We start from the raw sequence: 25,979 nt of genomic DNA, 5'->3' as shown, positions 1-25,979 counted from the left end.
ATAGAAACATCTTGTATGTCGATACTGACTAGTTAATACTTTAACTTGGAGCAGGCACTTCACAAGAAATTAGGACAAGGGCTGTATATAAATGGTGCAGCAGAGACGTATCACTGGCATAAATCACCAAATGCATGCCTTCCCTGAAGAAGTCCCTATTACATGAGAAGGAAACGCACTGGCTGATTGTTGTTGATTATGCATTGTAAATGAAGCTGTGCACTTGAGGAAGTGATGATTAAATGGACTTCCATTTGATTAAATATCATACCTGCCTTTTTGAACTCTTTCAAAAAAGGAGGCTTAAATTTGATAAAATACAAAAGTCACAAAGTGAATCAAGAGTTACCAATTGCAAAGCTATCATCTGCTTTACGCTTGAGATTATTGATACTGTCCATATTTTCTACTCGTGGGCCATTTCCCTGTAACTTGCAAAATGCCATGCATATCTACTATAGCCTTCTGGCATCTTCCTCCTGTTTCTGGTATTCCTCCTTACTCAATAGATTTTTCATGTTTTAATGACCAAAGAGACTGTGGCACACATTTGCCTGCTGCTCTCTACTTTCTTGGTCACAACCTGATCTATCCCCAACCCACCTCTCTGGACCATCATTGGTTCTACTCATCCCCCAAATTAAATGTATCTGTACCTACACTGTGCTGCAGCCTATTTCTCAACACTTCCAAGTCTCCCTCTGGGAGAGTTGTCATTCAATTGAACCATCAACACACATCTGCGTTCTATTAGACCTTCAGAGCTCCACCACAATCCCAAACAAGGTTGTCACCTATTCACTGATAGGCAGAGAAGAGGTCAAAGGCCTACCCTCCTACTCAGAGTGAATAAAGAAAGGCTAGTTTGAAGTCAGTTTAGTCCTGTCTAGGGAAATTGCGTCTATTTTGTATTGATTCAAGCGCACGCCTATTTTTCCACATTTTGACCACACTGTTGCCCTGCCAAAAATCCCATGCAAACGCTTGCAATAACAAAGACAATGGCAATTATAGCACCATCAGGAACAAAACGACTACAATAAATATGAGAGCATCAATTGTAACTAGATCAAAAATGCATTAATTCACGTGCAATGGTACATCACTAATGAACAGACGTTAATTGTTCCTTCGCCCCCGCAATCCAATTATTCCACATAATATCTAAAGTATTTTCAAGTGAATTAATTATCTCATTGTCACTTCACAGCAATCAGCTTAATACGTTGAGAATATTAGAAAGCACATAAATTATAATAATTAATTAACTTAAAACCTGACAATATCTCAAGTGCATCTTATCTGCATCTTTGTAGAATTCGCCACAGTAAGTTAGAGGTTTAGAAAGAATATAAACGCGTCACATCTTGGGTATCTGTGACTTGAATTTTATGTCATGCCTGTTGTGCAAGCAGTTGTGTTTGAGATCGCTCATCATGCCATATTTGGTATATAATGTCCAGGTACTTTCCAGTAAAACCCCCCCTGGTTTTATTTTCATAGTCATATTCAAAATAAACTTGGTAACAGCTATGTTCTTGATTTTGCTTTCATCTTAGAACTTCCCTAGTACTGATCTAGGAATTGGTACCTAGTGAACCAACTTTTTCCAAAATTTTTATGAGCAAGAAATGTCATAGGTCGTTGGATTCAATGTTTATTGCAGCAGCTTCTCCACTGTGGCATTTTCATACCTCATCTCCCTTAAAACTAAGATATTTACAGAGTATATGTTTTTCATCTCTTCTGGATGCCTTGGAATCACCTACCCTGCATTGACCATTACCAAACATGGGGGCAAATGGAGGATGTGATGCTCATACTAAACTCGGAATTACTGATTGTCAAGACTTACGACACCATGAAATACGACCTTACCTGCTGGGATTACCTCGTCTTCACTCACGATTAACCTATTTGGACTCTACTTTCTACTCTTATTTCTATCGCACCAAATACTCCATACACTGCAGCAGTAAGACAATAATTTGTTCAGAAGTGCCTAAAAAGCATTGATTCTTTTATCTATTTCCTGAAATTTAAGTATTCAGTTATGGCACAAGTGAATTCGACAAAATGGATGAAAACAGTACATGTCTTGTGAATGGATAGAAGAACAGCATACAAGTAATTTAAGACATCAATAAAGTACTCACAGTACAATAAGGCACATAGGTTTCAGCCATTAGGTTATGCAATGTATTTTTGACACTTTTTGCAATACTTATCAGGAAAAAACGGGGCAGTTACAGGACACTAGTCAAAACTTGTGTTACAATCACAACCTCTGAATAGCATTGATGAATCACTCACTGAAATACTATAGTAAGGTTTTTGGCAAATAGGGATATAAATATGCATCTTAATATTAGTAATATTAACTCTTTAATTTTATGATTTATGGATTTATGAAACAAAGTCTTGCATTCTACGCATTAAAAAATCCATGTCGCTATTTGTACAGATTCCAACTTAAAACACAAAAAGGGGAGTGGCGTAGGGAGAGAAGGCAATAGTGGAACAGTCAACCATCCGGCTACTTGGTTCGACTCAGTTTTCATATGCTTCTCAATGAGGGGGGACCTCATATATACGTATAAAGGGCATAGAGGTTTCAAATAAAGTATTAACGTGAGTGAACGTATTGGAGCCCACCAATGTTTCTATACTACTCTAAACTCATCCACATTGTTTTTGCCGTCTCTTTATATGAAGCAGCTGAGCCCTTGACACAGGCTACTCAGTTGTACAGCCACTGTATCATTAGCTCCCACATCTTCTCAATTTTTGAAGTCATGTTGGTCTTGAGGCGAAATGTAGTAGAAATCATTCTAGGGGCCACCCCACCATCAGGCATTAATTAAATTGCCTAATAGAAAAAGCAATAGAGATTATCGCACTACTTAGTATACAGTACTTATGAGTTTACTAGAAGCAATGGGTTCTATATCTGGAGGTACGCGGATAGCACTGACTGGGCCCAAAATGCTGTCATCAGTTAGAGTTAAGCCCTCTTTAACGCTCTAAGGGGGAGATTGACAAGGAAGTGGCGTAGGGAGGCGTTTGCCTTCTTGGCCTAATGCCTCTCTCCGCCACTTCGGAAAAGCAAGGCTGCACCATATTCACAAGGAGATGGTGCAGCCTTGCTTTTTCCCCCTGCGATGGCGCTAAGTTCACAACTTATCGCCAACGCAGGCACCCTTTCACCAGAGTGCAAGGGTGTCTGCAAGCATGGTGCAAGGGTGCATGCAAGCAGGGAGGTTTGTTTATGTACAGGAAGGTGTCCCTTCTTGAATATTAAACAAACCTAAAATGCCAGTTTGTAACTTACATGCGTGCTGCTTCATGCAGCACACATGTAAGTTACAAAACGGCATTTAAAAAGAAAGGTTTGTTTATGTACAGGAAGGGACACCTTCCTGTACATAAACAGACCATGGCATTTTGCATTTTCCATGCACAAGGCAGCACACATGGAAAATGCAAAAACGAGGAGAAATAAAGCATTTCTCCTTGTATTGCCAACTTAAGACCTGGGTTTTCCTGGTCTTAAGTTTGGCGTTAGCTCCTATTTATGCTGCCCTTGTGCATAGGGGGCAGGGTAAATATCAATGGGTGTTGTGGTGAAACGCCCACCACAACACCCACTGCACGCCTCTTTCACGCTAAACACAGCGTGAAAGGGGGCCGATTCACAAGGCAGCGTTAAGCCACATTAAGTGGCCGAACGCTGCATTGTGAATAAGGCGATGCCCCTATCGCCACAACAACTTCACAGAAAGTGAGATTGTGGTGGCGATAGGGGCTTGTGAATATGACCCTAAATCCTTCTCAGTGAATGATCTTTGAATGTGTATTAGCAGTCGAGGAGCAAGTCAGTCAATTCAATTCAAAACTTTATTCAATATGTTTAAAACAACCATAAAAGGATGCATGAATTAAAGCTGTATGTATTACACATAAATAGCAAGACGGGTTATAAAGATTATACAAGGCAATACTCAATATGCGATATAAAAGAGTTGATCATACCTAAATGCACTTAAAACATTTTTAAAATGGGGATACAAGCTCCATTAAAACTGGGTTCGGTCACAAGAAAGCGATACTCTTGCGTGTAGTAATTGCATTAGTAATAAAAAGTGCTTCATTAAGACAAACCTTGGCATCATTTAACTCAGACAGATATTTGAAGGCAGCAATATGCGATCCATTGGTATACTCAAACAAAAGTGGTTTTAAATAATAACTTCTGAATCCTGAATAAAAACCACAGAACAACATAAAGTGCACACTGCTTTGTCTGCTCTGTCCATAATATGGGCAGGGGGTCGAATGCAGAGGACACATGTTCATATTAGGAAAAGCAACGGGGTGATGGGCAGTTCCCAATCAGAATCTAACTAATACAAAATGGTGCATAAGATTAGGTATATTGGTCGAATAGTCTTGGCAGCCGTCAATTACGTGTTAGATAAAACTTAACAGTTGATTTCCTTATCTTGCAATCCATCCGGGCTACAATCTTCTGATTCATAAAAGTCTCTATAATAGACGACTTGCTTAGTGATGTTATTTGCAGGGGGTTAGTCTGGACTGACATCTTAAATAATTTGCTGTACATAAATTCACTGTAGCATTACCAAGGAATCACAGCTACTTTATCTAGGGTAAGGAAATCTAATATGATAGACTTTGTAAAACAGGTTTCCTCTTTGGACCATACTGTGCGCCAAAGCAGCAGGGGGCAAAGTGCAACTTACTCTGTAAGGTACTGTTGCCCAACTTCTCTATGAATAATCTCAGAGGAAGCTGATGCCGGTAAACAAAGGAGACGCTTGAGGAAACCTGTTTTCCTCCATCTGAAGTGCTTTACTGTTATTGTTGCTCCACACACCAGCCCCATATGTAGCAATGGATAAAACCCTGGTCCCATAAATTGTTGTCATCTCTTTAACAGGCCTGGAGCCCAGCTTAGCTGAGAATCTAAAACCCCAAGGATGCTTTTATTCATTTTGCTCCTGGTCTTAGTAATTTCACTGGTGTATGAGCCGTTACCCGAGCAAGTGATGCCCACGTAGAATAAGCATCAACTGAGGCCACCGGAGACTTGTCCATAAAAATAGTACGCCATTGTTAATCCCTTGACCCGCAGACCATGGTATAGGTTTTATTTTTATTGATAATCAATTTTCTAGCAGCAATAAAATCCCCCAAAGCATCCATTAAATGTTGCAACTCCACCGGGGCCCTGGCCAGCAGGACAGCCTCATCTGCATACAAGAGCACTGGTATCGGGCGCCCGGCCCCCTGTGGGGCATCTGCATGCACAGATTGTAATATCTGGTGCATCCCATTTATAAATAAAGAAAATAATAGTGGGGCAAGTACGCAGCCTTGCCAATTTCCACGTTTGACCGGAAAATGGTGCATTCACCTCGTGCCCCATAACGTACTTTACAGAACAGATTCTCATATAATCTTGCCGAAGAGCAAATGATTGGCCTAGGCGCCCCCATGGCAAGCAAGGTGGTCCAAAGAATAGCATGGTCTACTAGGTCAAAAGTGCTGCTTAAGTCAGCTAAACAGAGATATAGTCTTCCACCTTTGACACATGTATACTTTCCTATAAGTAGATCCAAATTCAAACATTGCTTAAGGGTCCCCAGACCTTTCCTAAAACCAAACTGTACTGGTAAAAGTATTGAGCAATCATAAACCCATTCTTCTAGTCTTTTGGCAAAACACTTTGTTCATCACTTTTGCCGATGAATCTAGTAATGTGATTGGCCGATCATTCCTAGGGTCTGATCTATCAACCTTTTTGTAGCTGGGTACTATAATGGAGGTACCCCTTGAGGGTGGAATCGTTGTCATTGCAGACATTTTAAAAGCTCTAGTAAGAATTGGTGCCCATAAATCAATAGCGATCTTAAAGACATCAACTGGGACCCCGACTGAGCCTGAGGCCTTACCCTCTTTACTTTCTTTTACATCCCATGACACTGCTTGATTCGTAATGTCCGCAAATTAGGGGGGCCACATTAACTGGTCCTTAGTACAATCTCCAAATCTGCTGATAGGGGGTAAAAATTCTAGAGTAGTGAGCAACTGAGGAATCACAGGGAACATGTGATAGCAATGCAGGAAAGGAATCATCCCTTAGGAGAGCTGAATTAACAGTATCCCAAAATAATGTACTATCTCTTGTGTCAGCAGCATGTGACAAATTGGACAATGCCACATCCTGGAGTTCTTTCTTCCTAGATGTGAGCGCCTCTTCATATTAAATTCTGGGTAATTTAATCAGCGGATTATCTCTAGGTCTTTCACAACGGACCAATTTCAGATCCCTAGAGGCAGTGGTGCATGCGTGGTTAAACCAACCTCTATGTTTAAGGGGGCCTTTTGTGAACGGACGAGTCAGAAGGTTGTCTCTTATGTTGGTGATAACAATGAAACTATAAAGTAGCTGATTAGGGGTAACCACATCTTCTAGACAGCATGTAATGTCACTAAAGCTCTTGGAACAGACATCATCTAAAATTTCAGTTGGCTCAACTCCATCCCATTTTATATGGACCCCATTAGGTCTAGTTGGGGCAATATTGGTAACCCGTCTATTAGTCATGTCACTGTCCTTCCTCCCGAAAAGAAACTGTCAGCATAATACACTTATGGTCACTCAAACTCAGACAAACAACCCTTGGTATGGTACACCACTTGCATGCATTAGCAGATATTAGGATGTGATCATTAACTGAGGAAGAATTCCTCCCTATAAATGTTGGAATAGGGTCCCCATTACCATCACGTTCACGTTTTAGTAAATGTAGGTCATACTTGTCAATCAGGGAATTCAATTGTTCACCATAATAATTGTGGGGGAAATGTGAATAACCAGTCACTGTCTCATTGATGACCCCGCATACCAGTGAAACAGAGAGTCGACATTGGGGTGGTATTAAAATCGCCAGCCCAAATTATTATAAAATCATTGGTAATCGTCTGTAATAGAGACTCCAGTCCGCCTTGGGCTGACACCACCTTACCCCTCGTGTTGTAAAAAACATTATTTTAAAACTTCATCAACACTACATCCCGACCTCCCTTAAATGTTATCCATAGGATTAGTGAGTGGGGACCAACAGTTATTTTCCTCTTGATAATTACAGGGAGCCTATTCCATATGAGAACCATAAGCCCCACTTTTGCCCTCACTGCTATTGATGGTTTGGCGTCCAGCCAATGTGGTGAGAAACGCTCAAAAGAAACCAGCTCAATACACCAGGTTTCTTGGATACATAATATATCCAGGGCACATATAAACTCCGTTCCCCCAGGCGTGCCCTGTTTTTTTGCTAACCCTCCTACATTCCAGGTCGCAATATTGTAACCACCGTACATCTTTGAGTCACTACCAATAGGAGATAACGAAATAGGTAAAGCAACTGCTGGGAGTGTATAGTCCTCTATGCATGGTGGGGCGGCTGCTGGAGGGGTATAATTCGATACATCATCAGGAGGTGAATTTCAGACTTAAGTTCCATTAACAGTTTATGTTCAGTCAACCATGAGAGTTGTATTGTTGTTTCAAAGATTTATTTCTCATTAAGACATTAGTAAAGTTCTTTATTTTTGGTCTTTATTAGGTCTTTATTTATTTAGTTATTACATCAATCAAATCTCTTCAAAAAGAATGGTTAGAACAATGCGTCAAATAATATGATTTTATTGAGCATGTTCCATAAAGGAATAATGCCCAGATTTAGAAAACTGTCAGGGAACTCACATAGAGCCATATGTAGGTAGCCCAATACCGGTCGGTAACGGCCGATTTTCGGTAAATATACCGTTACCGACCGGTATTTAGGCTTTTGATATGTAGGGGGATCATTTCTGTATTCGGTAATTTACCGAATCGGTAAAATTACCGATTCGGTAATTTTACCGATTCGGTAAATACCGAATACAGAAATGAGATGTAGAGGGAGTGTGTGGTGGGTGTGGGGATTCGTTATTTACCACCAACTGAAAGTTGGGGGTAAATGACGAATGTCTCAGTTAATGCATCATTTGGCCCTTAGATGTGTGCAATGTGGCAGACACACATGCCCTCAGGGCATGTATGTGTGCCACATGTGCACACATGCAGGAATCAGGGGTGCAACAGGGTGTCAATGTGACACCCTGCCACCCTTGATTGAGCTCCCCCCATTACCGATTCGGTAATTACCGATTCGGTAATGGTAACTGGCTTCCCATTGATTCCTATGGGCCTCCTGGCCCATAGGAATCAATGAGATACAGGTTACCATTACCGAATCGGTAAATACCGATTCTAAAATACCGGCACTTACCGAATCGGTATTTTTTTACCTACATTACATTTACCGATTCATAAATACCGAATCGGTAAAATTGGGTATTTAAGAATCGGTAAATGTAATTTACCTACATATGGCCCATAGTCCCTAAATAGGCTGTGCTGCATTGCGTGACAGGGACAGAGCAGGAGTGCGCCATATTCACAGAGATATGGCACTCCCCTCTCCCTAGCACCGGTGCTGATTTCATCTGCCGTGAGCCGGGCGCTAACTTTAGCGCCATAGTGCTAGAGTGCATGCCTGAGTCTAGCATAGGTTTCGTACAGGAAATGTACCCCTACTGTACAAAATACAATGCCTAGACACAATTCAAAGTTTTTCCTACTTTGAATGTGTGCTGCATAGTGCAGCATGCATGCAAAGTCAGAAAATAAAGGAGAAATTACAACATTTTCCATTTCATTGCCTGCTATACAGCAGCATTAATTTTTGGCACTAAACTCTGTCTACTAATGTTAGTAGATAGGGTTTAGTGTAAAAAAGCATGCATGGTTGCATGGGAATGCCCATGTACCACCCTTGTAAAGCACCCTTGACGCAAAGTAATGCAAAGCAGTGTTCCACGCTGCTTTGCATTACTTTTCCATACAGACCAATGCTAATACCAATTAGCGTTTGTTTGTTAATCCCCAAATAGGTTTAGCGTTGGGTTAGCATTACAAAAGGAACGCTAACCCAACGCTTAACCTTTATTAAACTAGGCATAAGTCCCCTATTCAATAAATCAGGTTCAGAGCTTTAGATTCTCAGAACCCATGAAGAGTTAAAAATCATGTAAAAGAGTAAAATCAAAGGAGCATAAACATTCAAAGCCGAATTAGAGTATCTGAGCTGCCCATAAAGAGTAGTTCATAGGACTCAGCTGAGTCTTAATAAATCCAATTAAGTCAACATACAATTTGAAGTAGCAAGCTGTCAAATCAAAATAGCAAAGAGAGTCTAAGAGAACAGCAGCAGCAGTAGCCACAATCGTCAAGAGTTCGGCCAGGGAAAGGGTTTAAGCAGGGGGACTACCTAGGAATACCCACTAATATGAAAGTCAAGAAAACATATGTAAAACATTGTAGCAGGCTTCCTATTCCACAAGCCAGTCATGAAACAGAGTAGGCTCCTCCGTTCCCAAGGAATAACATGCAGATTAAACTTTTTATCATATAGTTTGCTGCAGACAGTCTTGCGCAATGAGATTCTGGAAACATCAGGCATCGTTCCCATAGGCTTTAAACAGAGATGGACCATTCACATATAAAAATATTTCACTGCAAGTACTACTAATTTAAAGGCAAAGTCGCTGTTAGGTAATGCATTCTTTTACTCTACTCATTATTGTTTAAATGCGCAAATTATTCTATTCAAGCTTTGTATGAAACATAAGAAAGTAGAAAGTTCATGACATTCAAGAATACAAATGTTGCTTAATAAAGTAATACATTTTGTTAAACTGAAAGATTCTACAGTTATGACTACATCTCCAAGCATGTCATTCTAGGGTCAATCTTATAAATCATGTTTTGCACATTCCAGCAATATTGAGTTCCCTTCTAGCTGGAAAAACTTGTTTTATGGCATTTCTATGGCCTACATGAATAACAATGACAATGACTGCCTGCTGCGAAATAGCATATTTTTAAAGTGTCTCAGTTTAATGTTAAGTTTTACTCTTTATGGCACACTTTGTATACTGTGGGCCACAGGTCGATTCACAAAATCGGCCCATTTGCGAATGCAAAAAAGGCTTTTCGTATGTGTCAAACCCTATTTTGTGATTCTGTATCCTTTTAGGGCGTCCCGTTCCAAATACCAAATCTCAGAGGTATGAATTAATGTTTTGTGAAAGTGAATGTGGTCACAAAACATTTGCATATTACAACCAAATTCAAGTTGGTGGTAACCCATTCACAAATGGCAAAGGGACCCCTTTGGGAATGGTGGCAAAAACGTTTTTTAGGAGCAGGCTGCGGTCCCATGGACTTCTAATTTTTTTCTTTTGAACACATCCCGTTTTCCTTTAAGGAAAACTGACTGAATTAAAAAAAATTATTGGTTTTTGAAAAGCAATCACGCACATGGTGGTCTGTTGAACATAGCAAGCCACCATCCCCGTAATTTTAGAAATTCCTTGGGGGTCACAAATTGTGACCTACCTCATTTATATTAATGAGGTAGGTTGATTTGCAACCCCATAGTAATCGCTAAATGAAACTCTTGGAATTTCATACATTAGGAATAGCGATTTTCTAATTGCGATTCGCTGAAAATCGCAATTAGGTAATCGTTATTCAACGTGTTAATACATGTAGCCCTAAGTTAATTAATTTTTTGTTCTAATTAATTGACTATATTAACACCAACAGTTGATCTTGGGGATTGTTAATAATATATTCATTAGAGTTCAATCTTATATTCTCAGCTAACCATTCACCAAGATTGGACAAGTAGGTTTTATCAAATGGCGCGTGATAAATTTTTTGTCCAATACCGGAGTTGTGAGAAGCTGTTTGTGGTTAATTAGACCCACAATGTTAACATTTTTTATAGCAGGTCCTGTGAAACGGACTTGAGATTATCATCTCACTACTCTTGGTTAGGCCTGGGCGGAAAACTATGCTACGCTCGCAGAGTGTGCGTAGTTTGCGCAACTACGCGTTACACGAATCGCACATAGCACAGTGCAAAAATGTGTAGTGTAGCTTAGCGGGCATTTTTTGCTCGCTCGCGGTCCTCAACGTCAAGTTGGCGACCGCAAGTGAGCAAAATCAACATCCCGGCAAGACTTTTTCCCCGTTCGCGATCGGTAACATCAAGTTGACGATCACGAGCATGGAAAATAAACCTCCCAGCGAGATTCTCAATGCGGGGAGGTCAGGTTACTCATTGCGAGTGGTCACGTATGCTCGTGACCGCTCGCGATGAGAAACTTTTTGTCCAATACTGGAGTTGTGAGAAGCCGTTTGAGGATAATTAGACCCACAATGTTAACATTTTTAATAGCAGGTCCTGTGAAACGGACTTGAGATTATCATCTCACTACTCTTGGTTAGTCCTGGGCGGAAAACTACGCTACGCTCGCAGAGTGTGCGTAGTGTGCGCAACTACGCGCAACGCGAATCGCACATAGCACAAAAACGCGTAGCGTGGCTTAGCGGGCATTTTTTGCTCGCTAGCGGTCCTCAACGTCAAGTTGGCGACCACAAGTGAGCAAAATCAACATCCCGGCAAGACTTTTTCCTCGTTCGCGATCGGCAACATCAAGTTGACGATCACGAGCGTGGAAAATAAACCTCCCGTCGAGATTCTCAACGCTGGGAGTTTAGGTTACTCATTGCGAGTGGTCACGTCTGCTCGCAACCGCTCGCGATGAGAAACTACCAGTCCATGTTGAGAAAGCTGCCGCGCGAGTACAAATCTACTTGAGCGGCAGAAAACGACTGCTTGCACTGTGCATGATGCCGTTCGCAATGATTGCACAGTGCGGCCAAGCATCCGGCACTGTGCAATCATTGCGAACAGCATTTCCCTACCGCACTACGCAGTTCGCGTAGCTACGTGTAGCGTGCATAGTGCAAAGTGCATAACGCGTAGCTACGTGAGTCGCGACTACGCAAGCTATGCCCAGGGTTACTCTTGGTCAGTCTATCCCATATTTCTCACCCAGTAACCAGAAATGCTCAGACATGCCCATAATATATTTAATACCTGTAAAAAATCCAGAATTACCCATTGGTCACTGTTCTCCTAGCTGTAGTTCGAGCAATAAGAGTGAAGATGTAAACCTGCTCTGTATAATCTCTGAGGTGTCTCTCACAACAGAGCACTCAGCCTACATCACTGACATATTCATAGGGGAAAGCATGATATCACATAATGTTATTTCTACTCACAAAGTCACAAATCACATTAATCTGGGAAACAACAGATGCAAATGGCATACCACTGGTACATTAGATAAAGGTGACTGAGAGGGGCATACATTGCAACTGAATGCCACTCAGATACCCCACATATCTCCTATCATATATCTTGTAATACAAGTTGGGCAGTTATGTTTAAGCTAGATGGATGACTTTATGTATATGCATGCTAGGTACCTGGTCTGGAAATATTCTGGGGAGTTGTTTTGATGTGTAGTTTAGCCGGGACTTCGTGGTGTTTACTCAAATGTCATATTAGAAATAGGTCAAGTAGGCTGTAAAAATGTAAAGTTCGGAGTCTTGGAAGGGCAATCAGTGTGGAAAACTGGAAAGGATGTAATAACAGGACATAAATGGGTTCATTTCAGGGAATGCTTCATTGATTGTCAACTCAACAACTCATAGATAATCCCTACCAGAAGTATGTGAGCACATAAAAAACTCTTAAGACACTCACTCAAGAGTTCAAGCTATGATCCACCTCCAGCCTCTTATAGGAATTAACGGTGGGCAGTGAACTCTGTCCAGCCAGCGAAGTTTGTGGATATTTCCCGACTACGCCCTCCGCTTGGATCACGGAGTTAAGCAAAACTCCGCCAACCACTACGGAGCAGAAATCATCAACGCCCTCACCCGAAAGTCTTCACTTGGGTGGCACTGGGGTAAAGCACTCAACCATCAGATGTGCTGTGAGTCTGACGCCATTTTAAAAATCAAAAAGCAATGCATGCATGCATGCATGCATGACCTCGCATGCACTCACCTGCCATTCTTTTGTTCGTCACCTCTTTTGAATTTGTGCCACAGCTTACCATCCTCGAGGCTCACCTGAGGCTGCTTGCCCGTTGGGTCTCCTTTCTCCCTCCCAGCCTCGAGCTCTCGCTCCACGAAATTAACAGCCTGGACACGCATACTGTACCATGGTAAAAAAAGGGGAGGATGACATGGGTGAAAGGTTCTCCCCGCACAGAGCCTTTCACTAGCCTCCTGAATCCCGATCCTCTTGTTTGCTTTGCCGTTGTTCAATGCGCACATTAGTCTGAGTGGGAGACTGCAGAAGCTGCACAAGTCCTGCTGTGTGCCTGCCTGTATTGACCTCTCCCCCTGCGCTCATCTATGGCCTTGGTAAGCTCCTCCTCCAAAATAGTGGCCTGCAGTGGCACTGCACCGATCCCAGGACTGTTGTTGGGGCCGTGTTTTCCGAGACCCAGTGCCTTCAGCCTGACCCGAGAGTGACCGCAGCTCTGGGTGGCAGGACAGTCACAGGACACCAGAGTCAGCCTCTGAGTCGCTGCCCTCCCCTGAGCCCCCAGCCATGGGCAGCGCCAGCAGAGAGCACAACAGACCGCTGGATTTTGGAGGTAAGAGAAAGCAGCAATGGGTGTTGGACACTCAAAAGTGAGCGAGTTCTGATCTCAGTGGCGGTGCATGTAGAGCCTAATCACACTGCACATACACCACACTGCGCTGCCACTGCTAAAAGGGGAGCAGCTACCAGTAGCTACATGTCGGAGGATGCTGTGCCTGTCCATTTCCCACTGTCTCCCAGTTTCAGAGTGCTGTTGTGTTTCTTTGTTTCACTCAAGTTCCCCAGTCCTGTGTCCTTCTTTTGTTTTGTTGCTTGGTGTTTGCAAGGCCCACCTCTGAGTTACAATGGCATTGTGGGGCTTTGGGAACCTTATGGTACTGCGTGGGTCTGATGTTTTCTGCAAAGCACCAGATTGGAAGGGTACCTTCTACCAGCTCCCGAAATTAGTGTTTGCATATCTTAACCAGGTGCCAGACCCTCCTTACTCAAGAGCTGGCTTGTCTTTGTGCCCCAGTAGTTCAGCCAGTACCTCTGTGCCCCTTGCGTAGGCCCTGATTCCAGATGGGCAAGTGAATTCCGGTCCCTGTGCAAAACTGAAATGGAGGAAACGCAAGAATTCCACTTTCATAATAAACACCTCACTCCTACTGCAATTGTGCCCTAATAAATGTCTGCATGTCATATGTGTTGAAAGCCTCTGATACATAAGGAAATAGGTGCGGTAAACACCTCTTTCTGCATGCCAGTCTTTGTCTTCCCTTGTCAAGCTGTAATGAGAGGTACTTGCCTGCACCTAGTAAATACCCTGAAGTGAGGAATCAATGTTTCCCTGGTGTGGTAATCCCTCCCAAGTCTCTCCAAATTGGGAACAAATGCATCAGTGTCTGTGTCTCTTACCCCGCATTGTCTCCATGAATATATTTCCCTTCATCAGTGTCAGTGAATGTCGCTTCTTGTGTGTATACTGTCAAGTGCATTTTTAGGTGAATATGTATGACTGTTACTGTAACAGAGTAGGTGTCTGTCCTTCCTTTGATTCAGCTGTGTCTATCATTACTGGCCAGAGCATGTGCCACCCTTCCCCCATCCTTGTCTCCATCACCTAGTGTTAGTGAAAATGACACCCTGTCCCTGTGTCCTTGTCTCTAGGGCGGAGCGGAACTCCACGGAATTCCAATGAGTTTTTATGCAACTCTGCGGAATTGCATGTAGTGCAACTCTGCAAACTCCACCCACCCTTAATAGGAATGTGAGTATAGGTGCCAAGGTGCCAAGTGCAATTTATATGTGAGAAACCATAATGAAGACCTGGGAGGTGAACGGGGGGAGCCTTCTGATGCAAATTTCAAACTACTTAGAAAAATCAGTAGCAATAATTGTCCAAGAACAGCCAAAACAGGAATTAGGGGCCATAATATTTTTCTTTCATTCATCTTTCAGCAGTGCAAACATTGATATGTTTTCTAGATTTTTTAACCAGGCCATTGCCTGGGAATAGGCTTTCTATACCCTGTGACATAGAGGTCCTAATTTGGATGTCAGTCGGAGTTGCCTCTGAATGACATCCCTGCAGTTTTGTAACCAACGACCTTGGGTCGGCAGTCCGAAACCGCAATTATGAGGCGATTGCACATGGTGCGGTCGCAGACTCCCATTTCCCTATGGGAGCTTGTGAGGCAGTCAGAAACCAGCCGCAGCAAAAGCTTCCAAAGACAAATGGGAGTCTCTGTAAATCCGTGCACTGTGTGGCAGGCTCCTCATGGTGCCTGCCACACGGTGCAGGGATTTAAAGAGGGGCACCATAGGTGCCCTCTCAGTCAGCAACCAGAGGCCGTGGAAGCGGGAGGTCCCTGCTACGGGCCCCTAAAGTCACTTTCCAACAGGCTTTCCATGTCAGAAATACCCAATTGGAAACCCTTTCAGAAACCGACATCATAACCCGACAGCGTAACCACCATCCGTAAAGGATTATGTTGTGGTTCTGACTGGGTGACGGACTACTTGAGCCTGTCGGAAGCCAGTTGGATTCACCTGCCAGTTTAAATCCCTACTGCCATAATGGTAATATGGCTGTCAGAATTCAAACCAAGGATGTCGCTCGGAGGCTTTCCAACCGACATCCAAATTTGGGCCTAAGTACTTTGTCAAAGTGCCAACCTGAGACAGAAAGCCATTTGGACTGCAACCACCCCGCAACCCCCAGAGCAGTATTTGAGTGAAATGCATTTCAGTTAACAATCAATCCCTTGAGATGTCACAGGAGTAATTAGTGGAGCTTAAATCCTTTTTTCATATTGGAAAGGCACACTCAAGATCTCTGGGAAACCTGGGATACAGTTTAAAGATTTATTTTTTAAACTAAAAAACTAAAACTCAATCCTAATGCTCATAATAGGAATAGTAACTATTATAAATATGAACTATATAGTAGTAGCAACATTCAGTAGAAGTGTAAATACCAAATAGTACTGTAACATGTTGGTGTTTCCGTTTATGTATTTATGATAATACTATAATCTCATCCTCTTTAGCTAACTAAACTGATCTTCTAAGCACCAAACAAAACGCATAATTCAATGTTTCAAAGATGGATCACACCAGCATACCTCGTCTGAACAATAAAGCCATGGCTCAGTAAAATAGCAGCATCTGCTATTATAGTCTGCACGAGCAAGCAGGCAGACAGATAGGTCCACCAAATAAACTCTAAAGCATCTCCAGTAGGCTTCATCAAAGGAAGGTAATATGGTTTTATATGGCATTTCTCTAAAGTCTCTGGTACGAAGTTCCTCTCTTGTTTTTCCCACTCGGTTCTTACATCATATAATACATATGATCACTGTTGAATTGTACACAAAAAAACTTTTAGCAAAAAAGGCCAGGGCACACTTTCACTTGCTTACATCGTGTGGATCCATACCCTTTGCTTCAAAATACAATACAAGAAAAGTGAAGCTATCAGCTTCATGAAACCTTGTTCAACATTTAAACAATCACCATAACAGGAATTCAATTCATAAGAAACAATCAGAATAAATTCAAGCAAACTTAATTATCATGTTACAATGAATAATAAATGAAATAATAAATGTGTATAATAGATTTAATTTTTTTTGTCTAAATAACCAACATACTACGGGGCCTGATTACGATGTCGGTCGGAAAGAAATCTGACCAAATCCTTGTCGTAATCATTTTCGACCTACTCGGTTTCTGTTAGTCCGACCGACCGATTACGATATTTCTGAACACCGTTCGGTCGGACTCCCATTGCCTTCACTGGGAGCCTGTGTTCCGACCAACAACACCGGCTCCCATTGAAAAAAGGGGTGCCTGCCACACTGTGCATGGTTGTAAAGAGGGGTCCTATGGGTACCTCCACAGCCCCAACCAGAGGCCTCCGGGTCCAAATCAGTACCCGACAGCCGTTCTGTGTCAGACAGACCAATTCGGAAAGGGTGTCCGAATCCGACATTGCAATACGTTGGTCGGAAAAGCGGTCCATATAGATGTACGATGCGGATTCGACAGACTTGGAGTCTCTGAATGCTGGTCGGAACCGAATCGGGAAGACAGAACCGTTAACTTCTATCGTAATCGGTCTGTCGGAAATGTTTCAGAGTCGGTCGGAAACATAGGATCCAACACGGTTCAGGAGAATTCGAATTCCGATCTGAGCCTTTTCGACTAACATCGTAATCAGGACCTAAATATTTATCATCACGCTTCAGGAACAATGCTGATATTACATGCAATTAAGATACAGGCAAAGAGATTCCCCATGAAAAGTCCATACCCAGTTTTTTAATCTGATTTTTTGTCATTGATATCTGTACTTATTGCATCTTTACATTGCTGTTGTGGCCTTTTCTGTTGTGGCTCTTCCAGATCTTGTCACCAAGTGAGTTTTGGTTGTTCATAATGAAATCATCACATGCATTTCAAGTATCTTCCAAAATGCTATTCATTCCTAATACTTGTTTGATTCTGATGTGTACATCTGCCAAGGTTTGAACTCGTTTGCACCCATTTTGTAAAAGGCTTCACTCACTATTAATGGTGTGGTGGACGAGGTTAGGAATGTTTTCTGTGATAACATTTATGATGTCGTCAACAATGTAATTTATGAAGGTAAATATGTGACCCCTGACCCTCGGGTAGGTCACTTCCCCACCGCTGCAGCTCCGCCTGCCTACCCGCTGCTCCGCCTGATCCTCTCTACAGTTGGCACTTGCCCGATCGTCACCTGGACTGCCTGGGCCCTGCTCAGTGCCCGTGTGCCTGCCCGCCCCTTCCTCTCTGTCCCCGAGTGTCCGAGTGTGTTTGAGTCTGCCTGCCCGCCCCGTTTTTCGTTTTGTACCCCCAGTGTGTTCTGGTGTGCCTGCCCGCCCCCTTTTCTCCTTCTGTACCCCTAGTGTGTTTTAGTGTGCCTGTGATTGCCGGGAGTCTTCTCCTCCCGCTTCCTCCGTCTTCCTGCCGCTGCCTCCCGTGCGACCCTGCCCCCCGGCACCCATTGGCTATTCCCTCCCGCCTCCCAGCTGACCCCTCCTTCCCTCCTCCTCCTCCTCCCCTCTTATGGCGACCGCGGCGCGATCGCGCAGCGGACGTGCGCAGCGGTCGTGCCGATTGTGCGCCAAAGGCGCGCCAAAGGCAAGCCCGTCTGCGCCCGTCCAAGCCTGGACCGTGCCCAGCACCAGGACCCCTGGTCCACGACGATGCCAGCGCACCCGACGAACTTACGACACCGCCACCCTCCACGCACTCAACGCCGGTCGAAACACTGCCTGCTACCAAGCCACCCCGAGGCGCACACACGGACCCTTCACCTGCCAAGCCTGCCAATTCACCTGCCTCAGGACCTGCCCGGTACCCGCCAAGCCGAGCACCAGCAACAACCACCTCAAGTGCATCCTGCTCAACACCCGCTCTGTCCACAGGCACGCCGTGGAACTCTGGAACCTCCTCGATACAACATCACCAGACGTCGCCTTCCTCACGAAACCTGGATGAACGCCTCCTCAGCCCCCGACATCGCCATAGCCATCCCGGAGGGCTACAAGATCACCCGGAGGGACCGCGTAAACCAAACCGGAGGAGGCATAGCCATCGTCCACAGAAACACCATCCGCATCACGACCAACTCCGACGACACCCTCACCGCCGCCGAACACCTTCACTTCCAGATACATACCGACCCCAAGACCACCCTCATAGGCACCCTCATCTACAGACCCCCGGGACCATGCACACAATTCAGCGAAGCCATCGCAGACTTCATCAGCCCGCACGACCTCACCTCCACAGACTACATCCTCCTAGGGGACCTCAACTTCCACCTGGAGAACAACAAGGACTGCAACACCGCCGCCCTGCTGGACAACCTCGCCAACCTCGGACTCAAGCAACTGGTGAACACCCCCACTCACTACGCCGGCCACACGCTTGACCCCGTCTTCTCCTCCAGCAAGCACATCTCCTTCAGCCACTCCACCGGACTACACTGGACAGACCACAGCTGCGTCCACTTCAACTTCAGGAGAACCACGACCCACCACCACCCACAACAGGTTCCCCGCAGAAGCTGGAGCAAGATCACCGCCGACCAGCTCACCACCTCCCTCAGCCAGAACCCGCCCACCAACACGACGGACCCTGACGAAGCAGCCCACAACCTCACACAGTGGCTCACCTACTGCGCTGACAAACTCGCACCACTGAAGAACCCTCCCAACAGACCCGGCAGCAGGAAAGCCTTGTGGTTTACCAACGACCTCAAAAACTCCAAGAAAACCTGCCGCACCCTCGAGAAAGCCTGGCGCCACGACCAGACAGCAGAGCGCATGACCGCCCTCAAGAACACCACCCGCAAACACCACCAGCTGATCCACACCACCAAGAAGACAGCATTCAAAGAACGACTGGACAACAACACCCACAACAGCAAGGAGCTTTTCAGCATCGTTAAAGAGCTCTCCAACCCCAGCGCCTGCAACACCGACATCACCGCCTCGCAAGACCTCTGCGACTCTCTCGCCTCGTTCTTCTACCGCAAGATCGTCGACATACACAACAGCTTTGGCGCGCCGACCACGCACCCAACCACCGAACCAGCGCCCCCCACCACCACCCTCTGCACCTGGACCCCTGTCAGCACCGAAGACACCACCCGCATGATGAACACCATCCACTCCGGCTCCCCTACCGACCCCTGCCCACACCACATCTTCAACAAAGCCGACTCCATCATTGCACCCCAACTCCGGAACATCATCAACAGCTCCTTCGCATCCGCCACCTTCCGGAGAGCTGGAAACATGCCGAGCTGAGCGCCCTCCTGAAGAAACCCACCGCGGACCCCACGGACCTCAAGAACTTCCGCCCCATCTCGCTCGTCCCCTTTCCAGCCAAAGTCATCGAGAAGACCGTCAACAGACAACTCTCCGCCTTTCTCGAGACCAACAGATCCCTCGACTCCTCACAGTCCGGCTTCCGAGCAAACCACAGCACCGAGACCGCCCTCATCGCAGCCACCGACGACATCAGGACCCTGCTCGACAACGGGGAAACAGCTGCCCTCATCCTCCTGGACCTCTCAGCAGCCTTCGACACCGTATGCCACCGCACCCTGATACAACGCCTCAGCAACACTGGAATCCAAGGAGCGGCACTGGAGTGGATCATCTCGTTACTCGCCGGAAGAACCCAGAGAGTCCGCCTCCCCTCGTTCCGATCCGCGGCCACCGAAGTCATCTGCAGCGTCCCGCAAGGATCCTCACTCAGCCCCACCCTCTTCCACATCTACATGAGCCCTCTCGCAGCCATCGCCCGCCAACACAACCTCAACATCATCTCCTACGCCGACGACACCCAGCTGATCCTCTCCCTCACCAACGACCCTGCCACCGCCAAAGCCAACCTCCAGGAAGGAATGAGAGACGTTGCAGAATGGATGAAGATCAGCCGTCTGAAACTGAACTCAGACAAGACGGAAGTCCTCATCCTCGGAACATCTCCCTCCACCTGGGACGACTCCTGGTGGCCCCCTGCCCTGGGCAGCGCACCTAAACCAACGGACCACACACGCAACCTGGGCTTCATCCTGGACTCCTCCCTCATGATGACCAAGCAAGTGAACGCCGTCTCATCATCCTGTTTCAACACCCTGCGCATGCTCCGAAAGATCTTCCGATGGATCCCCTTCCGATAGATCCCTACCAGGAAGACGGTCACCCAGGCCCTCGTCAGCAGCCGTTTGGACTTCGGAAACACCCTCTACGCTGGAACCACAGCCAAACTCCAGAAAAGACTCCAGCGCATTCAGAACGCCTCAGCACGACTCATCCTGGACATCCCTCGCCGCAGCCACATCTCTGCCCACCTGAAAGACCTTCACTGGCTCCCCGTCAACAAGAGGATCACGTTCAGACTCCTCACCCACGCACACAAGGCTCTCCACGACATTGGCCCGAAGTACCTCAACAGCCGCCTCGCATTCTACACACCCACCCGCCAGCTCCGATCCACCAGCCTCGCCCTCGGCTCCATCCCACGATTTCGGAAATCCACAGTCGGAGGAAGATCATTCTCCTACCTGGCAGCCAAGACATGGAACTCCCTCCCCACTCAACTACGGCTGACCCAGGACCATCTCTCCTTCAGGAAACAACTCAAGACCTGGTTGTTCGAGCAGTAGCGATCCCCCCCCCTCAGCGCCATGAGACCCTCACAGGTGAGAAGCGCGCTATACAAATTTAGGTGATTGATTGATTGATTGATTGATGTGATGGCAACGCAAAGACGTTTGGAGATTCTATTTTTTGACATATATGAGCAAAATGCCATTATTTTTACGATTTAAGCATTAAACCCCAAAAATGCCACATTATACTTCTTCTTCATTAAGTTTACAATGAAACTTAATGCTACATTTACGAAGCCTTTTCACTAGGCATTTTTGATTTTCATACAATGACTTTGTGTTGAACCTTGTAGGGAGACTCAGAGAGAAGGCACCAAAGGTGTCTGAACAAAAAGTGGTGGATCTGTTGTGCCCCAAATGGGGGTGAGGTCCTGTTTATGGTGTGGAGGCCCCTAAAGCAGGATGGGAGATGGTTACCAAGGCGTGTCTCATGGCAGCTGCCTCCATGTCCACTGGATATTTCCTGACATGCCCTTTGAGAAAGTGCCTGTTCAGATAGGGCACATAGGCGGCAGGGTGAGGAAATAGGACAGCCTGGTCAAACTTAGTCTTGACTGACAGGGAAGCCTTCCTTTAAGTTGACTGTGAAAGTCAGGTGGGAGCAGACACCCCTGACAACTACTGTCAAAGAAACGCAGGAGTATTGCTTGTCACGTGGGCGAAAGAGGCATGGAGAAATGATATCCAAAAGGCACAAAAGATCACACAGGGTCACCAAGAACATGGCAATCAATGAAGGAAGGAAGGGCAGGGGATAGGCTACCTCTCTTAGATGTTTTGGCCACGGGACCTTCTTTTGGGTTAGAGTCAATCCATGGAAAGAAATGTATGAAGTTTTGCTGGCTCTTCCAGCAAAGAGACGTGGAAGAGCCAACGAGAAGAGAAAAGCTTTGAGGCCATTTTGCTTATTTAAGACAAGTGAGAGCTTAGAGGTGTAGGAGACTGAGCAGTGTCTGAAATAGATAGCTGGGTATAAGAGCCAGGTAATTCCTGACCAATTATAGGATGTCAACTACTGAGATCCCTTGATAAAGATTTACAAAATAGTTCTTACCTACCTACCAAGTGACTATACTCTCCGGTTGAAATATATTTGATCTAAATTTTACTATAAACATATTACTGCAGCAGAAATCCAGGAGTCTAGATTTGGTTGATACAGACTCTCAATTTTATGAATGTATTAAAATATATTTTCATTGAACACAAAACATTGGCTTTCACAAAAAGCTTTTTTTTTCTATCATATACTGAAATATCAAAGCTGCTGTTATCGTCTTGTTGCCATTATTTTCATAAATAGAATGATAAATTATATTACATACAGCTTATCGATGTATAAAATGACAATTATTGCTCACGCTGGACTCAGTTTGACTTTCAAAAGAAATTCCCATTCTGGTGCATGGAATTGTTAGAGAGAGAATCTTATATGTGCTAGTTGTTTGGTAAAAGAAATTCGGTCAATATTGTGAAATTTCTATTTCTGCAAATTAAGGCCCCTATTTAGAGTGGGCAATACATTCAGATATGTGTGGTAACTGCATTTGCCACATACATCAGAATTTTGAGTTTTGTGAATAATGCCAGCATGCCAAAGCTGCTGTCATTTAGCAGAGGGGAAATGCCCTGTATTTACTGGAACATGCAAATTATTGAAATGTCCATGACATCCCCAAAAATTCATGATAGGTGGTAATTATCACACCTGATAAATACCTACCAGTGTCAGTTTTGAGCTGATGTGATAATTATTACATGTAATGGTGGCCATCTCATAATAATGAGGGCCTCTGTCTTGGATGTGTTGTTGTTTTTGCTTGTCTCACCTTTAAATGCTAAAGGGCATCCATAAAATTGCAGGGTTTGGGGTATTCACTATCAATTTCCATGTAGCTTACCATCCTGGAAACTATCAAAATGGTAACCTTGTCAATGCACCACTGAATGCATCTCCAGAGTTTGAATGGGTCATTGAACACTACCAAATAGAAATGTTATAGTTATAAACATTCAAGCTATAGAATCAAACACCACACCTTTGCATGCTGTGGGCCGTGAAGTCAGCCATTATGGGCCCTACTCCAGTGAAGCATGGTATATTTTACAAAGCACGTAAAGTCAAAGTATTATTGCTCAAAGTAATTGTTATAAATAGGTTTTTTTCTTTCAGGAATTATTCGTGTCTCTTCGCAGACAGACAGGGAAGCTCAAGAACAGTATTATGTCATTATCCAGGCAAAGGATATGGTCGGTCAAATGGGTGGACTCTCGGCCACAGCCACTGTAACCATTAATCTGTCTGACATCAACGACAATGGGCCTAAATTTCAACAAAGTAAGAGAAGCATCGCTTTTTCATCTTCAACAGGAAATAAATAGACCATATATGTGTTTGCAAAATGTAATATGCCTAAAATTGAACACATGTACACGGGCAATTCGAGAATGTTGCATTTTAGGAAAATATTGCCTTATAAGGAAATTGCGTTTCTTTCAATTGATGTTATCATTGCGTTTTGTGCTGGATCTCAGTATATTTAATGCAAAAGAGATTTTCACTTCACAAAGCATCCAATTTCATGATTAAATGATAAAATAGGCCCGAACAGAGGAAAAATGTATTTAAAAATAAATGGCTATATTATTTTTTGTAATAGGTGTTCTTATAATTTTTATGAACAAAAGTATAGTATAATATCGAATGTGCTAAATATGTAATCCCTCTTGTTGTGCTCACCCATCTAGAGCTCTATCACCTCTCAGTCCTCGAATCCGCCCCCCTGGGTTCATACGTTGGTAGAATTATGGCTGATGACAGTGATATCGGAGAGAATGCAGAAATGATCTACATCTTTGAAGAAGGAGATGGTTTGAATTTTTTTGACATTGTTACTGACAACAGCACCCAAGAAGGGATCATTACCTTAAAAAAGGTGAGTAGTAAAGAACAAATCTTCAGAAAATACTCAGTTGCAATAATATTCCATCGGGAAATTTTAAATGTGAAAGGACTTGAACTCATTCATTCTAAACTTGAGTTAGGTTAGAAAGTAACACTTAGGGGCCGATTACAATGTCGGTCGGAAAGCCTCCGACTGCTAGTCGGAACCTTTCCGACCACGGTCGGAGGCTTTCCAACCGATGCGGTCGATTGCAGTCTAACAGCAAAATTACAATGTCGGCGGTCGGAGCGAGAACCGGTCGTTCATTCCAACATGGTTCCGACTGGCTCTCGGAGTCTTCCAGCCAGCTGGACCGACTCTGTAATCTGCTATGGATGGTCTTTCTGCCGTCAGGATTACGATTTCGGTTTCTCACAGCCTTGCTGTGCTGGACTTTCCGACATGAAAAGGCTGTCAGAAAGTGACTTTGGGGGCCACTAGGAGGGCCCCCTTGCCTCCGCTTGGTGGCCGAGGGGGTACCTAGGATGCCTCACTGTTCAACCATGCACTGTGTGGCAGCCACTTTGTGGTGCCTGCCACAGGGTGCAGGGTTTCACACACATCCCCCATTTATTTATGGGAGCCTGTATTAAGACCGGTTTATGTCTGTAACTCAGGCTCCCATAGAGAAATGTGAGTATCCGAACAAATAGTGTTTGGTCGCATAATATCAGGCAGTCGGAACCGGTGACAGTAGGTCGGTCCCGAGACCAAGACAGTCTCGGTCGGAGGCAACTCTCATCAACATCGTAATAAGCCCCATATTCTACTGCATATGATGGTGATTAGACTTCTGATATTGAAGCAAGTGGCACAAAGTAAACCTTACTACTAACTATTGCCTTGAAGTGATATAGCAAGTCTAGGATGCATAGCAGTAAATGTCAAGGACATTTTTGCAAAGAGAATCAGTTAATGCTTTCTTTGTTTCATATACACATGAAGTCACTGTTGTTGGCTTTACTCAATTTCTTTATTCATTTATTTTAATGAAATTATCTAGAACTTAGTACAGCATATTCCAGGACTTACACATGATTCTATTCATAAGTGTAAATTGATGTATTCAAGAATGAGATTTGTTATGGGATTAGTTTGGAGTATTGAATATGAAAGAGACTAAGCCAAAATTACTCGTTACTATGTGTTCATGTATGTTATGTTTATATAGCACAAACATACCTGAAAGTGGGGGAACGTTTTACATGGTCAAAGGCACATTGAACTTGCGATTGAAGGAAGTAACTGGTTTTGTAACAATGAACGTGTACTGTTACTGCATCATGACATTTAATTCTCTCAAGATGTATGTCTTCTGCTCTTTCCTGTTGTTTCAGAAACTTTGTACATTAATGGAGAAAGCCTGTAGCCTTATTTTTGTTTTCTTTGTTTATACTTCTTCATCCACATCTAATTGTGTGCTGTCTTTTTTTTTATTATTGAAGAGAAAAAGGGAACAACTTTCTCCCCCCTGCTTTTATCATCAGCACCCCCCCATACCCATATTAACTTCAATACATACTGCAAATCAGGTGGTAGTGCATAAGCCTAAAAAAACCACTCTCTTTGTACAATTAGAATGCTTAAAGTGCCAGGTACAATAATGTGCAAATTTGTTTATTTATACTTTACGAGTCCTCAAATTTAGTAAATAGCAGCATAGATATAAAATGGCAGCCGGGAGAGAACCCAAAACAAAAGTGCTTAGTGCAGAGTGCAAAATGCAGA

The 25,979-nt window shown here is 44.2% G+C and overlaps 1 protein-coding gene across 1 annotated transcript in view; it reads left to right on the top strand.

Annotated features, from left to right (window-relative positions):
- The window catches only part of CDH19 (cadherin 19), a 925,430-nt gene that overhangs the window by 505,394 nt on the left and 394,057 nt on the right, over positions 1 to 25,979 (top strand). Inside the window, exons 5-6 of the mRNA XM_085605889.1 lie at positions 23,480 to 23,644; positions 24,055 to 24,242. Of these exons, the coding sequence (XP_085462015.1) occupies positions 23,480 to 23,644; positions 24,055 to 24,242 (353 nt within the window). The remainder of the gene's footprint in view (positions 1 to 23,479; positions 23,645 to 24,054; positions 24,243 to 25,979) is intronic.

The sequence above is a fragment of the Triturus cristatus genome, chromosome 5_1, assembly GCF_964204655.1.
Source record: "Triturus cristatus chromosome 5_1, aTriCri1.1, whole genome shotgun sequence".
NCBI lineage: Eukaryota > Metazoa > Chordata > Amphibia > Caudata > Salamandridae > Triturus > Triturus cristatus.
Note: the sequence above shows the minus strand (reverse complement) of the source record. Positions and strands in the feature narration are given on the sequence as shown.